The sequence below is a fragment of the Garra rufa genome, chromosome 12 (genome assembly GCF_049309525.1).
Source record: "Garra rufa chromosome 12, GarRuf1.0, whole genome shotgun sequence".
NCBI classification, from domain to species: Eukaryota; Metazoa; Chordata; class Actinopteri; order Cypriniformes; family Cyprinidae; genus Garra; species Garra rufa.
This window is the reverse complement of record NC_133372.1, coordinates 43,841,304-43,857,292: the sequence shown is the minus strand read 5'-3', so window position 1 is coordinate 43,857,292 and position 15,989 is coordinate 43,841,304. Positions and strand designations below refer to the sequence as shown.

At 33.6% G+C, this 15,989-nt stretch overlaps 2 protein-coding genes across 2 annotated transcripts; one reads left to right on the top strand and one right to left on the bottom strand.

Moving 5' to 3' along the window:
* The first annotated feature begins 375 nt into the window (after positions 1 to 375).
* ctsa (cathepsin A) lies at positions 376 to 8,842 on the top strand. The gene is made up of 15 exons (XM_073851136.1): positions 376 to 477; positions 2,275 to 2,435; positions 2,530 to 2,641; positions 2,757 to 2,807; positions 3,047 to 3,133; positions 3,535 to 3,690; positions 3,792 to 3,883; positions 4,047 to 4,131; positions 4,218 to 4,309; positions 4,402 to 4,480; positions 5,660 to 5,808; positions 5,883 to 5,958; positions 6,045 to 6,134; positions 7,432 to 7,533; positions 8,175 to 8,842. The coding sequence occupies exons 1-15, from the start codon at positions 412 to 414 to the stop codon at positions 8,256 to 8,258; spliced, it is 1,482 nt and encodes a 493-aa protein (XP_073707237.1). The 5' UTR covers positions 376 to 411; the 3' UTR covers positions 8,259 to 8,842.
* An 81-nt stretch (positions 8,843 to 8,923) lies between these two features.
* Positions 8,924 to 15,452, bottom strand: pltp (phospholipid transfer protein). The gene is made up of 13 exons (XM_073851137.1): positions 15,333 to 15,452; positions 14,844 to 14,999; positions 14,613 to 14,676; positions 14,061 to 14,124; positions 13,875 to 13,966; positions 12,509 to 12,685; positions 12,370 to 12,429; positions 12,126 to 12,290; positions 11,974 to 12,041; positions 11,847 to 11,889; positions 11,695 to 11,758; positions 10,493 to 10,569; positions 8,924 to 10,408 (listed from the first exon to the last, which is right to left on the bottom strand). Exons 1-13 carry the CDS (start codon positions 15,395 to 15,397, stop codon positions 10,313 to 10,315), a joined length of 1,191 nt encoding a protein of 396 aa, XP_073707238.1. The 5' UTR covers positions 15,398 to 15,452; the 3' UTR covers positions 8,924 to 10,312.
* Positions 15,453 to 15,989: the final 537 nt, after the last annotated feature.

Below are 15,989 nucleotides of genomic sequence, written 5' to 3'. Positions count from 1 at the left end.
GCTTAGAGACGGTGTTGATGGCGCTGTTTTCAAAATAAAAGTGCCAGTTCCAAAGTTCCTTTGTAAAATCAAAGTTGCTGTACAAATAAGTATCATTTTAAAAACCTTAATTTGCCTTCAGACAGACTTGAAAATAAAAAATAAAAAACAGTACGTGTAGAAGTACTTGATATCCACATGTTAAAAATGTAAATATGTATTCATAAATCACAATATTAACACAAAAAAGCATTTCCACTATTGAACTTAATATTAATATGAAAATAGAATTAATATATATATTCATAGTTTGTTTTTTTGTTTTTAGAGTATTCCACCACAACTTCAATGCGTGTAAATGTCATGCACTTTTATTTTGACACAGCGGACGAAACTCATCATGTGACTTCATCACGGGAAAGTTGAAGTCACATGAATTTTGGGGTCTACTTAAACAGTTTTCTAGCCGGTAGCATTTTTGCTCCAACACCTGTAAAGGTAAGACTAACAAAATAACACTATAAACAATTTTAATATTTCTTTTGCTGAGTAATATCAATCCGTGTCTCAGATTTCCACTGTCATTGTAGTACAAATCCTTTATTTCCTGGTTAGTGCTCTGAGTTAGATAAAAGGTTATACAGGGCTGCCAACTCTCACGCATTCAGCGTGAGACTCACGCAATTGACACTTTTCACACGCTCTCACGCCACACATCCATTTTCTCACGCAGTCAAAAGCACCCTCAGTTAAAACTAATAATAAGATATTGGCTAAACACATTTGGCAAAAGCTCCAGTGCGTATTTGTGTTTGTGCTCTGGAAATCGCCAAAAGACAACGTGTTTTCGTAGCGCTGAGCAATGTAGCCAATCACAGACATTTATGTTGATCTAGAACGCCTGTGATTGGCCATTGCGTTCTGAATTCACTCACCTCTAAACGCCAGATTGCACTTGTGGACTCTCACTGTAAATAAGCGGTTCATTGATAATAAAAGGACTTTTGCGATTAACTGAAGCGACACGTTTTAGTGATTATCAATGGAGGGCTATTGCGCACTCCAAGGCTACGTATAATCCGTTTAGAATTTGAATAAAAGTTTTGTTTTTCGTCCTGCTAACAGCTGTATACCCGGTACAAGAAGCAGAATTTCGGGAGTGATAAATCCCTCATGAATGATTAATTTTCGAATATGAGAAAAATATAATTTCTCAGAACAGCAGACTACAGAAAAATATTTGAATTTTCGTGTCAAAATATATATATATTTTTTAAATGCAGTTGCAATTATTTATAATGACTAAATCTAGGAATTCTTTTACTGCACATAACTTTTCACCACAAGAAAAGTAAATAGTTTTGCAGCACTGCAACAGTTATTTTACATCATTTTATAATAAAAACACAGTATGACATTTTTATAAATATATTTAAAAATAACAAATAATTTCACAATGCTGAAGTCAGACCAAATTTTAATAAAAAAAACTGCTCATGCGAACGTGTGTAGCACCTTTTTTGTTTCATGATTTAAAATGCAGTGTTTAGTTCTAATTTTCAATTTATTAATATTTTTTTAACTGCAAAAACATTTCATTGCCAGAAAAAAAAAATAATTATGGCTGGTAAATTCTCTCAAATCACCAAAAAATGTCACTTGTATCATGAATAAAATGGCAGATATGGCAAAAAGTTTTAGGCCGTGCTTGTAAGTGTAGAAATTACAACTAAAGTATTGTAATTCCCCTACTGTAGAATAAGAGAAAATAACATACTGGTGAAATACTCATTTTTATTTACTTTACAGAATTGTTTTCCAATATTACTGTCGTTGGAATAATAATATAAAATTATTATTATTATTATCATTATTCTTTTTTCAAATTATTTTTTATTCTAATATAGACTGAGACACTATATCACAACTAATAAGAGGATTAAGTCCCCTTTAAACCTCAAGATCAAGTCAATTCACCAGCTTTTTTCTTTGTTTAGTTTTCACACTGAAACTGTATTGGAGCTCTGAATTGTGAACTCTCAAAGTACACCAGATAGATGAATTTAACTGTAAAATGTACAAAATTTTCTTACGGGGGAGCATGCCCCCGGACCCCCCTAAAGACACTGCTGTGGGAATTCTCACTCCAAGCTGAACTCAAAAGTTGGCAGCCCTGGGTTATATAGCTTCCCTTTGGTTTTGGCTGACCTATTTACTTTAGATCATTATAATTGAAGAGTTTTCTTTTCTTTTACAAGGTTAAGTAAGTAACTGTAGCGTTTTCCTGTGTTTCAGATGCATTTAGTCCTGGTGTGTTTGTTGCTGGGGCTGTTGGAGGTTTCTGGAGCTCCTGATGCAGATGAAATCAAATATCTGCCTGGACTTTCAAAACAGCCCAGCTTCAAGCATTATTCTGGATACTTCAATGTTGCAGATAACAAACATCTTCACTACTGGTGAGCTGGACTGGCTTTCACTTTTATTTAAATAGTTTAAAAATGTCCATATTTAAATATCCAACATTTATTGTGTTCTGTTCCTCTTGATCAGGTTTGTTCAGTCTCAGAAAGATCCGGCCAACAGTCCGGTTGTTCTGTGGCTTAACGGTGGACCAGGATGCAGCTCCTTAGACGGTTTGCTTACAGAACATGGACCTTTCCTGGTGAGAATTCAGAACACTTCCTCATATAACCATTCACAATGAACTTAAGTGAAATATTTGAAGACAGAAATGCTTCAAATAATGCACATTATCACTTCTCTCTGGTTATTCACAGATCCAAGATGACGGGGCAACTCTAGAGTATAATCCTTACTCTTGGAACAAGGTGTGGATTCTGTCTTTTTTTATTATTGGTTTTTTTTTGGTTAAATATTATTTCAGGATTAGCAAGTTGCTTATTGCTGTGGTGTGAAATGAGGAAGTCATATGGCTAGTTTTCATTTTAAACAGTAGTTTCGGTGACTGGACCGGATGACACTCCCTTCAGCCAGTCACATGCTCTTATGCACTATAATTCTTGGCTATAGCAATTGTATTGTACTAAACATAAGCTGTTTTTCTCAGATTGCAAATGTCTTATACCTGGAGTCACCAGCAGGTGTCGGCTTCTCTTACTCTGATGATAAGAAGTACACAACCAATGACACAGAGGTATGATTTAAATCATTATATATTATATTTTAGTATATAAATGAATGCATTCTATTGTTTTATAATGTAAAAAAAGTATATTTGTTAAATTTTTATTTTTATAAAATTTGTATTTGTGTATATCATGATGTCACTTTATTATAATATATTGATATTTATTTATATATTTTTATATAAAATAAACAAATGAATAAATATAAATAAACTATATATATATCTATCTTTTTTTTTAATTATTAATAATAAAGTAACATAATGATACCATAACAATATTGTACTTAAAAGATGCACAAGTGCATTTATTGCACAGATAGAAGGTATGCATTGCGTAGCACCAATAGTATTTAATCATACTGTATATGATTAAAACACAAAATATTAACCATATTATCACTTTCCAGGTGGCCACAAACAACTACTTGGCCTTGAAAGAATTTTTCAGGTTGTTTCCTGAGTTCAGCAAGAATGAGTTTTTCTTGACTGGCGAGAGTTACGGAGGCATTTACATTCCAACACTGGCTGAGATCGTCATGGAGGACAGCAGCATCAATTTACAGGTAGAAAAGACTTTGTGTTGACTGTATTGCCTATAAACAGCACAGACATTGCTGTCTGGATCCATGTGATTCTGTATGATGTGTGTGTGTTTGTCTTGTAGGGTATTGCAGTTGGAAATGGCATGTCCAGTTACAAGCTAAATGATAATTCACTTGTCTATTTTGCGTATTATCATGGACTTCTTGGGAGCAGGTATAGTATTTGTTCACTTCATGTTGCTCCATTTAACATGCAATTCTTTTTATACATGTGAAGGCAAGTGTCTCTATTAGGGTTATTATGGTGTGTTCTGTAAGGGCAAACAGTATAAATTGTAAATATGTTTATTTATTTTTTTACTTATTGTTTTATATAGCTTGTGGAGTGACCTGCAGAAATTTTGCTGCAAAGACGGAGTGTGTAACTTCTATGATAACTATGATGAGAACTGCTCAACTTCTGTAAGTTAAACTGCGCTCTTTCTGATGCCTTAAGATGTCATGTCATATATTTACTTATCTTGTCGTATCTTTAAATCACTCTTTAGCTCACTACAGTTCAAACTATAGTCTACCAGTCCGGACTCAACATTTATAATCTGTATGCACCGTGTGCCGGAGGTGTTAAGCAGAGAGTCAGGTGAGCGTGAGTCAGTTATGTGGCGTTACTGTTTAATGTCGTTTCATATGGTGATGTTCCGGTGTCATTTTGCATTTGTGTTCTGAAACCAGCATTGAAAACGGCCAGTTTGTGATCCGAGACATGGGCCACCACTTCCTCAACCATCCAATGTCCAAAGCACAGAACGAGGTAGAGAAACCAATTTACGTGTTGCTTTTGGGACAACCGTCTCATTTTCAGATACACATGAGTTTTTGATCTTGTAGCATTTTGATGCTTATTTCCATAAGATTTTCATTGAAATACACTGGATATATACAGTTGCTCTTTTGTTATATTTGCATATTCAAATTGTAATTTGTTTCAGCCCACAACATTGGTTCTTGCATGTCTCATAACCAAACTTAAAACTTCAATTTGAGGATTCGGTATTCATTTTGAATGGGATTTAAGAAGAATTTATAGTTTTGGAACAACATGAACAGTCCTTTTAAGTGCTATGTAGAACAAAGCTTTGTGCCTGCTCATGGGTTTTTAAAGGGGTCATCGGGTGCAAAACTAACTTTTACATGTTGTTTGAACATTAATGTGTGTTAGTAGTTTGTGTACACAACCACCCTACAATGATAAAAATCCACCCAGTGGGATTTTATTAATTTTTAAAAGTAATATCTCCTTTTTAAAATCAGCTCATTCTCAGCTTCTTGTCGTTGTGATTGACATGAGCATCTTACCTTAGACCCGCCCTCACCGAGCTGAAACAGTCCGAATACGATCGCCATTGTGTGACTCTGGTGCAGAGGAAGACTCTAATTGAGCGATTGAGATGTAATAATGAACATAGCAGTAGTCATTTACTCCCGACATCTGAGCCGCTGAAGACGCAGAGGTTTAACGTTACTTTCGTTTTTAAGTGGAAAGCACCAATCCCGATCTACATATGCCTTTATGTTCGTGCAAATCATTCCAGATGCAGCTTCACCCACAGCAGAAGTGACTATAAAGGTTTTTATGCATCTTTGCAAATGGCCTTTCTTAATGTGCTTATTGGCAAGTTTCGCCGATAAACATGGCTAAATGCAGCTAAATGAAACATAAACCTCAGAGAGGGACAGGGCAAGCATAGCTTGGTGGCATTTAAAGGGGCCATGTCTTAAAATGAGCTGAAATTTTGCAGAGCTGATTTTGACAAGGTAAAAGGGTGTTTTTTTGTTTACACTACTATTGAGAATTTTTAACCAAAGTATATTAGAGAATTTTCATTAAGACCCTAAAGAATCATATGAACTTGTGGAAAATGGGCATCCGATGACCCCAACTTTGTGGTGCTTCGAGGGTTAATTCACTTAAATCTTCTCATTGAATCAGAAACTGCGAGGTGTGGTCTCCCTGTTTAAATCTACGAGGCTCGATCCTCCGTGTACCAACTCTACTCCATCCACCCTGTACCTCAACAACCCGCTGGTGAAATCCGCTCTCCACATCTCACCAAATGCTTTGGACTGGGTCATCTGCAGGTGCGCTGAGTGGACTTTAATAATGCAAATGAGTTTTGGAGCTTCATTTGAGATTGACTGGTTGTTTGTTGCAGTGCTGAAGTCAATCTGAACTACAAACGCTTGGTCATGGATGTGACGAAACAGTACCTGAAGCTTCTTGGTGCACTAGTGAGTGATGGGAATGTAAAGATTTGTAAATCAAATATTTATCAATTCTTGTTGATTTCAATGTTTCTTTTTATTTGTTCTACCAGAAATACCGTGTGCTGGTGTATAATGGAGATGTAGACATGGCCTGCAACTTCCTAGGAGATGAGTGGTTTGTGGAGTCACTCCAGCAAGAGGTGAGTTGTTGATCAATGATATTGTGTGTCCTACTTTCTTTTAGTCTTGGTCTGGGAACTCTAGTGTTTTTTTGTTTTTCTCTCTTTCAAATTAAACAATCTGTGCACCCTAATATGACAATGTACTTTTATATAAAACAAAGTCTCAGCTTTTAAAATGTGTCAGTTTTATAGCAAAATGCAAACAATGTGTCTTGCAATAATGTGTTTTTCAGGCTCTTTAATGGTCAAATAGTCTTTTGGATTAAAAGGAGGCATTAGTTTCATTAAACTATAAAAACTCCACCACATACTCTGCAAAAATGTCTGTGGCATCCAATATTTAATTTCTCACATGTATTTAATTTAAAACGACAAAACGCTCTAAAAGTTGAAGTGTACTGTAACTCGTTAACAAGTTATATTGTCGTCTTTTCTGAGGTATATAACTGACTATTAACAAGCTGTTTTATTCATATTACATGTTTTATTACATGTTTAAATACAGTAAATGATTGGAACTTATATATAACGACTTCCATATCATTATTGTAGCATGCCAGCCACCTAGTTATCGCAATAATTTTGTGCTTTGTTGCTTTTAGTAACACAGCTCAGCTTTCAAATTCTGTCAGATTTATCACGAAAATACTATTTTATTTATTTTTATTTCAAGTTTATAGCATGATATAAATGTGAAGGAGCATCAGAAGAAATTAAATAAACTGTATAGCCTAATATAATTAAATTAACGTCTCACTGTAATCGGAAAGATGACTGATTCACACGCTGCTTAAACTGAGGCGAATACAGCAACGTGTCATGCCACATTAAAGAGCAAAAGGTTGAATATAATCTTCAAATATTATAATTTTAATCTTGTAATTGCTACAAATTAATTCTTGTATTTTTACTTTATTTTTTAAAAAAAATTCAACTTTTTTCGAAACACTTTTTTTCCTCATAGTTTTGACTTAATTCTCGAAATATTTCAACTTTTAATCTTATTTTAAGATTTTTTTTTTTTAAAACATGGTACAAAGCGCTGTCGTAAATTGTATATTTTTTTATTATTATTATTTGATGTATTTTACTCTTTTTTTTTTTTTTTTTATTTACAAGATATGTCAATGGATTTATTTTATAATACTAAATTTTATTTATTTTTAATTTTATTTAAAAAAAATGTAAGTTTTGAGAAGCTTTTGCCATTTTTGTACAATTAAGTATTAGACATCCCGTATTGTCTGTGGTCTAAGACTACCTCTTTTTTTAATTGCTGTAGCAGAAGAAACCCTCTCTTCATCTTCTCCAACAGGTGCAGGTGCAGCGCAGACCTTGGATTTATTTTAATGGTGAAACTCAGCAGATCGGCGGCTTTGTCAAGGAATTCAGCCGCATTGCTTTCCTCACAGTGAAGGTAAAACTGCAATAAAACCAATGGTACACTTTCTCTATGATTATGACAAAGTTAAATTAATTAGAAAACGATGCCATAAGTATTCTAAACAACTACTGAGCTGCCTACATAAACAGCATTTTAGGCATCTGACTAGGGTATAGAATACACATCTACACTTTGTTACATACAAATATGGTAAACTAGTTCTGTGACCTCCATCACTGCAAAAAAAATGCTTTTCTTTGTTAGATTTTATGTCTTGTTTCCAGCCAAAATATCAAATTCTTAAATCAAGGAGGATTTTCTAGATAAGTAAAAATTGTTTTCAGAAAAATTAAGTGCGTTTGAAACGAGCTAAATCTCCCCAGGGGGTAAGAAAAATAATCTTGTTTTCTGTTTGAAGAATTTTTTTTTTGCTTACCTCATTGGCAGATTATTTTGCTTGTTCTAAGCACAAACACACTTAATTTTGACTTGTTTTTTCTGAAAACAAGAATTTTTACTCTTCTAAAAAAAAATTATTATTTGATATTTTAGCTGGAAACAAGACAAAACATCTATGTAAGAAAAGCTTTTTTTTGCAGTGATCAAACCACCTTTGTATTCTATTTTTGGTTTGTTGTTATTTTTAAAAATGCATTTATCTATGTCCTCCACAGGGTTCGGGTCACATGGTTCCCACAGACAAACCCATAGCGGCTTTCACAATGTTCAGCCGCTTCCTCACCAAACAACCTTACTAGAACACACTCAGGGATTTTAACTTTTTTTTTTTTTTTTTTTTTTTTTTTATCGGAATTTGCACTGTCACACTGGTTAAATGCCTCCAATTTATGGACCACTGACTGTTTTGTCACTTTGCCACTTAAAACTGATCACATTTATGTAGTTTAGCTGCCAGCCAGTGAACTAAATGAAGTCATGCTGATTGTACATAATGAGCTTTCATTGTATGTGTTTGAGAGATTTACACGTGTCTGTATTCCTCTGTCCATCTTTGATTATGGTTGATTTGAATAGCGAGGGATGCTGAGTGTTTTACGAATTGAAATTCAATCTGAGTGGATGCTGACTGTTTATTGCACAATTTTAGCTTATCGTCTACTTTATTAAACATGAAACTGTAGCTTTTATTAATCATTGCACAGATTATTTGTTATCTCTCCAGGTAATAATGCCTCACTGTGCTTTGCTCAATTGTAGACTTTTTTTTGAGGTGTTGACTTGCTCTCTGGTACTTTTTGTGCTCATAAGGGAATCATTTTTGTGCCTTTATCTTTCCCCCCCCCCCCCCAGTTTTTAATTAAAGAAATTTTCTATGATTTTATTTCTTTGATCTTTATTTTAGAAAATGGTGCATTTAAACCCTTTAATCTAAAGTTTTACAATCAAAAACCGTAACACTTCCTGATTTTTAACATGTAATTTTTATAAAGAAGTACAGTGGTTTCATTCACAAATGAGGATGGCAGACCAATCTCATATTAAACAATCAATATACGATAAAACTTGTACAAAAAATCATAAAATTCAACTTAAAGTACAAATACATTTTGTTTTATACATCTAAGCACACATTATAAGAGTTGTACATGTGTTTACAGAGTTCAGACACTTGTACAATACCTTAAAGTCAACATGAACCTGCATTTGCAACCTATTTTACCTCTGAAATGCAGGGAAAATGTATAGTTTGCTACTTCATATTAATGCACTGATTAATTAATCAGGTCTGAATGTAAATCAGTAGTGGATTGTGGGGGATCTGCTCCCCTCCTGAAATCCCATCCTCAAGAGCATCTCTGCGTATCCAAATGTTAATGCTGCTTTTTGTAAATATTTACTTATTTGCTTATATTGGTGTAATCTCTATGCTACGCCTATTTACAAAAAGGTGTAAAAAGTTCGACTGTATTTACCCTGAGAGCAAATAGTAATGCATATTGTTTGCACAAAGTGTAAATAGAAGTAACATGCTATTTGTGCTAAAGGTGAAATTCCTAAGCAGCCTTTGACAACGAGGTTGATCATTTGCACTCAATATAAATAGACACTGCCTGTATTATATGTGACCCTGGACCACAAAACCAGTCTTAAGTCGCTGGGGTATATTTGTAGCAATAGCCAAAAATACATTGCATGGGTCAATTTTTGATTTTTCTTTTATGCCAAAAATCATTAAGAAATTAAGTAAAGTTCATGTTCCATGAAGGTTTTTTTGTAAAATTCCTTCTGTAAACATATCAAAATGTAATTTTTGATTAGTAATATGCATTGTTAAGAACCTAATTTGGACAACTTTAAAGGTGATTTTCTCAGTCTTTTTGATTTTTTTTTTTTTGCATCCTCAGATTTCTGATTTCAAATAGATGTATCTCGGCCAAATATTGTCCTATCCTAACAAACCATACACCAATAGAAAGCTTATTTATGTATAAATCTCAGTTTTGTCAAATTTAACCTTATGACTGGTTTTGTGGTCCAGGGTCACATATTGTATTGAATTAACTATTGAGGGATATTTAAAAGAAATGCCACTGCGTGTTGGAGTAAAGTGTGAATTGCTCACAATCACACTGGGAATGCATATTCAGAGAGTAAATGGGGTGAATGGGAGTTCATGTTGACTGTAACGATAGCAGGTCTTGAGGATCAAATGCTCTGTACAGTTAACAAACATCATGCTTCTTCTGGAAGGTTAGTTTTTACTCTTTTAAAACCGCATTTATTGCTCCATATTTTAGTATCTGTGCATGACTTATACATGTTATTATGTTAGTGCAGGTTTTTTCTTTTCTTAAATTGAGTTGTCTGTTTCACCCGCCAGCTTCCTCTCGATTATTTCTCTCAGACCTGTTCTGAAGTGTAGGTTTGCACCCACGATGATGTAGCCCTGTGAAATCAAAGATGGAGGACCACATTTAAACATATCAAAGTGTCTTTATCTTAAACTTACGATGTTAAAAGCTTCACTTACATTGTGATACTCAACCACCTCTTCGATGAAGTCTATCCCGTCCGGCAGAGGGATCTGCACACCTCGTTTAGTGTAATCTTACATCAAACACAAGATCAAACATTTAGATGCACTACGTTTTCTCATTAAAATATTATGTGTATATATATTTTTTAAATTAAGCACTGTTTTCAACACTGATTTAATTTAAAAAAAAAACAGTTTCTTGAGCAGCAAACCAGCATTTTAGAATGATTTCTAAAGGATCATGTCTTGCTGAAAACTGTAATAATGAAGCTTAAAATTCAGCTATGCATTACAGAAATAAATTACAATTTAATGTTCTCATAGAGAATCATTATATTGAACAATAAAAATATTTCACAATATTACTATTTGTACGGTATTTTTGATCAAATAAATGCAGCCTTGGTGAGCAGAAGAGTCTTCTTTTAAAAATACAGTTGAGGTCAAAAGTTTACATCCTCCTTTCAGAATCTGCTAAATGTTATTTTACCAAAATAAGAGAGATCATACAAAATGCATGTTATTGTTTATTTAGTACTGACCTGAATCAATTGTTTCACTTTGTTTGTTAAACCGTTAAACTGACCACTGTTCTTCAGAAAAATCCTTCAGGTCCCACAAATTCTTTGTTTTTTTGCATTTTTGTGTATTTGAACCCTTTCCAACAATGACTGTATGATTTTGAGATCCATCTTTTCACACTGAGGACAACTGAGGGACTCATATGCAACTCTTACAGAAGGTTCAAAGTTTCAAACACTCACTGATGCTCCAGAAGGAAAAAAACATGCATTAGGAGCTGGGGGTGAAAACTTTTGAACAGAATGGAGATGTGTAGCCTACATTTATCTTATTTTGCCTAAATAAGTTATTTTCCTTATTTAGTACTGCCCTTCAGAGGCTACAGGAGATGAATGTTTCCCAGAAGACAAAGTAAGTTAAATGTACCCTCATCTTCGAATTTAAAAGTTTTCACCCCCGGCTCTTTCCTTCTGAAACATTAGTGAGTGTTTAAACCTTCTGTAAAGATGCACATGAGCCCTTCAGTTGTCCTAAGTGTGAAAAGATGGAAAAAACACAGCTTTGGATCATTCAGGTAAGAACACAGTATTAAGAATCAAGGGGACGTAAACTTTTGACCTCAACTGTATATTTAAAAAATCAATCCGACCCCAAACTTTTGGCTTTTAACTTACTGTTAATGAGAGGCACCACTGATATCTGCAACATTGTCTTCAAAGGACCTTGAAGTGGAATAAGCTAAAGGAAAAATATGAATTTTGCTATGAATAAATCATTCATTTTTATTAGTTTTGCATTACACGTGTATGTGGAAAAGTGAACTTACAGCTAAAGACTCCAGAGCAGACTGATTGGAGAAGATTTTGAACCTGAAAGCAGATTCTCAGATCAAAATCAGTGTTAAAAATGAGTCAAATGTCAAATACAGTTCAGTGTTTATGTGCCATATTCACCTTCTCAGATCTAAATGGATGGCCAAGCGCTTGCCCTTCATTGACACTTTTGCATTGAATTTGCCTTCCTAAAACAAGGTGAGATTTGGTGCATTTATGGCATTCCTTCATTCTGAAACAAATGATTTAATTGTGTACATTATAGTTCTTACCATGGTCATGCTGCTAAGCTGGACTGCTGGTTTTCCTGGAGGAAGGACCAACACTTTGACATTACAGTTGACGGCCACACTGGCGCCAGAGGTCTTGACAGTGGAGCGAGGAGGAGACGTGACCTCTAACTCCAGCGATAGAGGATGCTCTATGAGAGCTGGGTTCTGATAGGACAGATAAACACAGAATCAATGGTTGCTGTGCTATGCATTAGTTGTATATATACATTCTAGTTTTGCTCACCAGCATCATGATTGTCCCCAAGTAGGTGGTCCTGAGGAGCATCTCCAAGTCCTTCGGCATCTGAAAAATGAGTTGAACAATAATTATTTTTGTCTTATTTGAGTATCACGCACTTGAAATGTATTAGATGGTGTCTTACTCGTTCGTTGGCGATCTGCATTTGGAACAGTCCGCCTTTGAAGTAAGAGAAGAGGCCGCTGTCAAAGAAGAACTCAGAGAGAGCCAGATAGATCATACGATCATACTCTCTCACTACAGGATTCACAGCATAGTTCACAAGCGTCTCGTTCTCATTCTTAAGGTCGTAAAACATGCCCTGTGTAGATGAGAGAGGGAGAAAAATAAATAAATAAATACAAAAAAATTACTTGTTCTAAAAACATATTTGTAGAGTATAAACAGCCACATATTTTTCAGATCAATTTTCACATTTTTTTACACCTTAAAAGTTTGAAATATATGAGGAAATGTATTCAAGGGGCAACAAATGCTTTTTGGGTGAACTCAAAATGCATACTACCAGTCAAAAGTTTCCACACACTTGACTTAATGTTTTTTTTTTATTATATTATTATTTGTTAAATGTTTAGTCAAATATTAATTATTTTAAAAAACAATACAACATTTGGCACAATTTGTATTTAAAAATTCAATTCAATTTTTTTAATAAAATTAAAAAATATTTTAAAATAATTAATATTTGACTAAAAAAAAAGTCTGTCCAAACTTTTGACTGGTAGTGCATTTTTTAAAATATGTTTTGGACATGTAAACAATTATTAAAAAAATATACATTTAAAACTGTTTAAAAATATTTATATAAAGATATTTTAACATCTATATTAGTTATATAGTTTGCCTTTTTTGTAGATTTTAAAACATTTTAAATTAGTTTTTAACAAAAACAAGTTTTAATGTATTTTGAACATTTTTGTTGTAATCCTATGATGTTTTTTTTTTTTTTTTGCAAATATACTATGGTAACACCATGTTTTTTTTCAATGACCAATATGATGCTGATATATAATATAGCCTATTTTAAAATGGCAAATAATACACTATTCAAACGTTTTTTATAATGTTTTTGAAAGTCTCTTATTCTCACCAAGTCTGTATATAAATAAATACATTTATATATATAAATATAAACTATAAATAAATATTTAAGTATAAATTAAAATATTAAATAAAGTAAAAACAAAAATACTGTAAAATATTTTTTACTATTTAAAATAACTGCTATCTATTTGAATATGTTGTAAAATGTAATTTATTCCTGTGATCAAATTTGAATTTCCAGCATCATTACTGCAGTCTTCAGTGTCACATGATCCTTCAGAAATCATTCTAATATGCTGAACATTTCTGATAGTTATCAATGTTAAAAACAGTTGTGCTGCTTCATATTTCTGTGGAAATGTCATATAAATTATGTCTTTGCTGGCCCCAAATTTTGACCCCAAAACTTACATATCAAGTTCAGTAACTAGTCATCCGTCACTCACCCTAAAATCCATATCAAGGCTAGTGTCTGTCACCACGGGGTCACTTAGCAGTGAGTAATCGATGCCCACATAACTGTCCACCTCCGCTCGCACTGAAAAAAACAAACAAAACGTTTATGTAAACACACGAGTCTGCCAGATCAATACATCACAACAGTTTTACAGAGATCAACATTGTTCTCTAACCTGGGATTGTTTCCAGTAGCTGGTTAACCAAAACTAGTGCAGCATGATTTAAGGCAGGACAAATCTGACAGAGACATATATAATACAGAATTTAAAATATCATTAAAGTTAAAATGTGACCCTGGACCACAAAACCAGTCATAAGTGTCAATTTTTTTTAAATTGAGATCATAAATAAATAAGCTTTTCATAGATGTACGGACAATATTTGGGCAAGATATGATATATATTGAGAAAATCGCCTTTAAAGTTGTCCAAATGAAATTCCAGCAATGCATATTACTAATCGAACATTAAGTTTTGATATATTTATGGTAGAAAATGTACAAAATATCTTCATGGAACATGATCTTTACTTAATATCCTAATGATTTTTGACATAAAAGAAAAATTGATCATTTTGACCCATACAATGTATTGTTGGCTATTGCTATAAATATACCTGTGCTACTCAAGGCTGGTTTTGTGGTCTAGGGTCGCAAATATCTTTATGTATGTTGAGGACTGAAATGTAAGCATCTGTTAATCCTGATTGGAAAAAAGCAATCAAACCTGTCTATTTAGGACGAAGCGCATTCCTGTAGTCAGGAACGTTCCGATAAAGTCATAAACCCTCCTGTGAGAATATTTTGAGACACATAAGAATATGCCATATAAAAGACTAACATGAAAAACACTGAGCAAACAATGCATTTCATTCCATTCATAAAGAAGTTGCACTGTTATTCGAATCATGTGTCAAGTGCAATAAACATGCTCAGAATTCAATATAAAGTCGAGTACCCAAGGGTCCCACTAAATCTGGCCCTCATTTTGGCGATGGACGCATTACAGGTGACATTGGATATCTTGAGACGTCCCTCCTCGTCTTTTCTGAGATGGAGAACTGTGAAGATGTTGACACCTTCAGCTGAGGCGTTGATGGCTCCTTCATCATAGCTAATAGAGAGAAAGAGGGACGGTCATCAAGACTGCATTTATTTGATCAACAATGCTTATATTTAAACATATTGTAAAATGTAATTTATTCCTATGATGCAAAGCTGAATTTTCAGCATCATTACTCCAGTCTTCAGTGTCACACGATCCTTTGGGAATCATTCTAAAATGCTGATTTGCTGCTGAAGAAACATGCTGAAAACAGTTGTGCTGCTTCATATTTTTGTGGTTTTAAAGGATTTTTTTGATGAACGCAGTTCAAAAGAACAGCATATTTGAAACCAAAATCATTAAAGTTATTCATTTGATTTCTGCAGATGTGTTCAGACTCACAAGAGCCAGTAAAGGATGCGTCTCTGGAAGTTGAGGGTGATGGAGGAGTTCTGCACCTCGAACATCAGTCCCACATCAGGCTGGAAACGCAGGTCAGACGTCAGGTTCAGCTCCGTGATCTTCACACTAAACAAACATTACAAACATTATGAAAACTTGCTATCTGTCTATCCATACAGTTGAAGTCAAAAGTTTACATACACCTTGCAGAATCTGCAAAATGTTAATTATTTTATAAATAAGAGGGATCATACAAAATGCATGGTATTTTTTTGGTTAGTACTGACCTGAGTAAGATATTTCACATAAAAGATGTTTACATATAGTCAAAAAAATAAAATAATAGTTGACTTTATAAAAAGGACCCCGTTCAAAAGTTTACATATGCTTGATTCTTAAAAGAGTAGTTCACTTTCAGGAGAAAAATTTACAGATTGTCATCCAAGATGTTACTACTTGAAGTAAACAAATAACTTGACTTAATTTTAAATAAATACAAATAAATTTGAATGAACAAATATTATTTTTACATTTAACTTTAAATCATTTAAAATAAATAAATTATTATAATAAATGAGTTATAATTTATTGTCAACCCGTGTTTTGTGTGTGTGTTTGACCACATGATGGCGCTGTTTGGAACATGACTATACAACA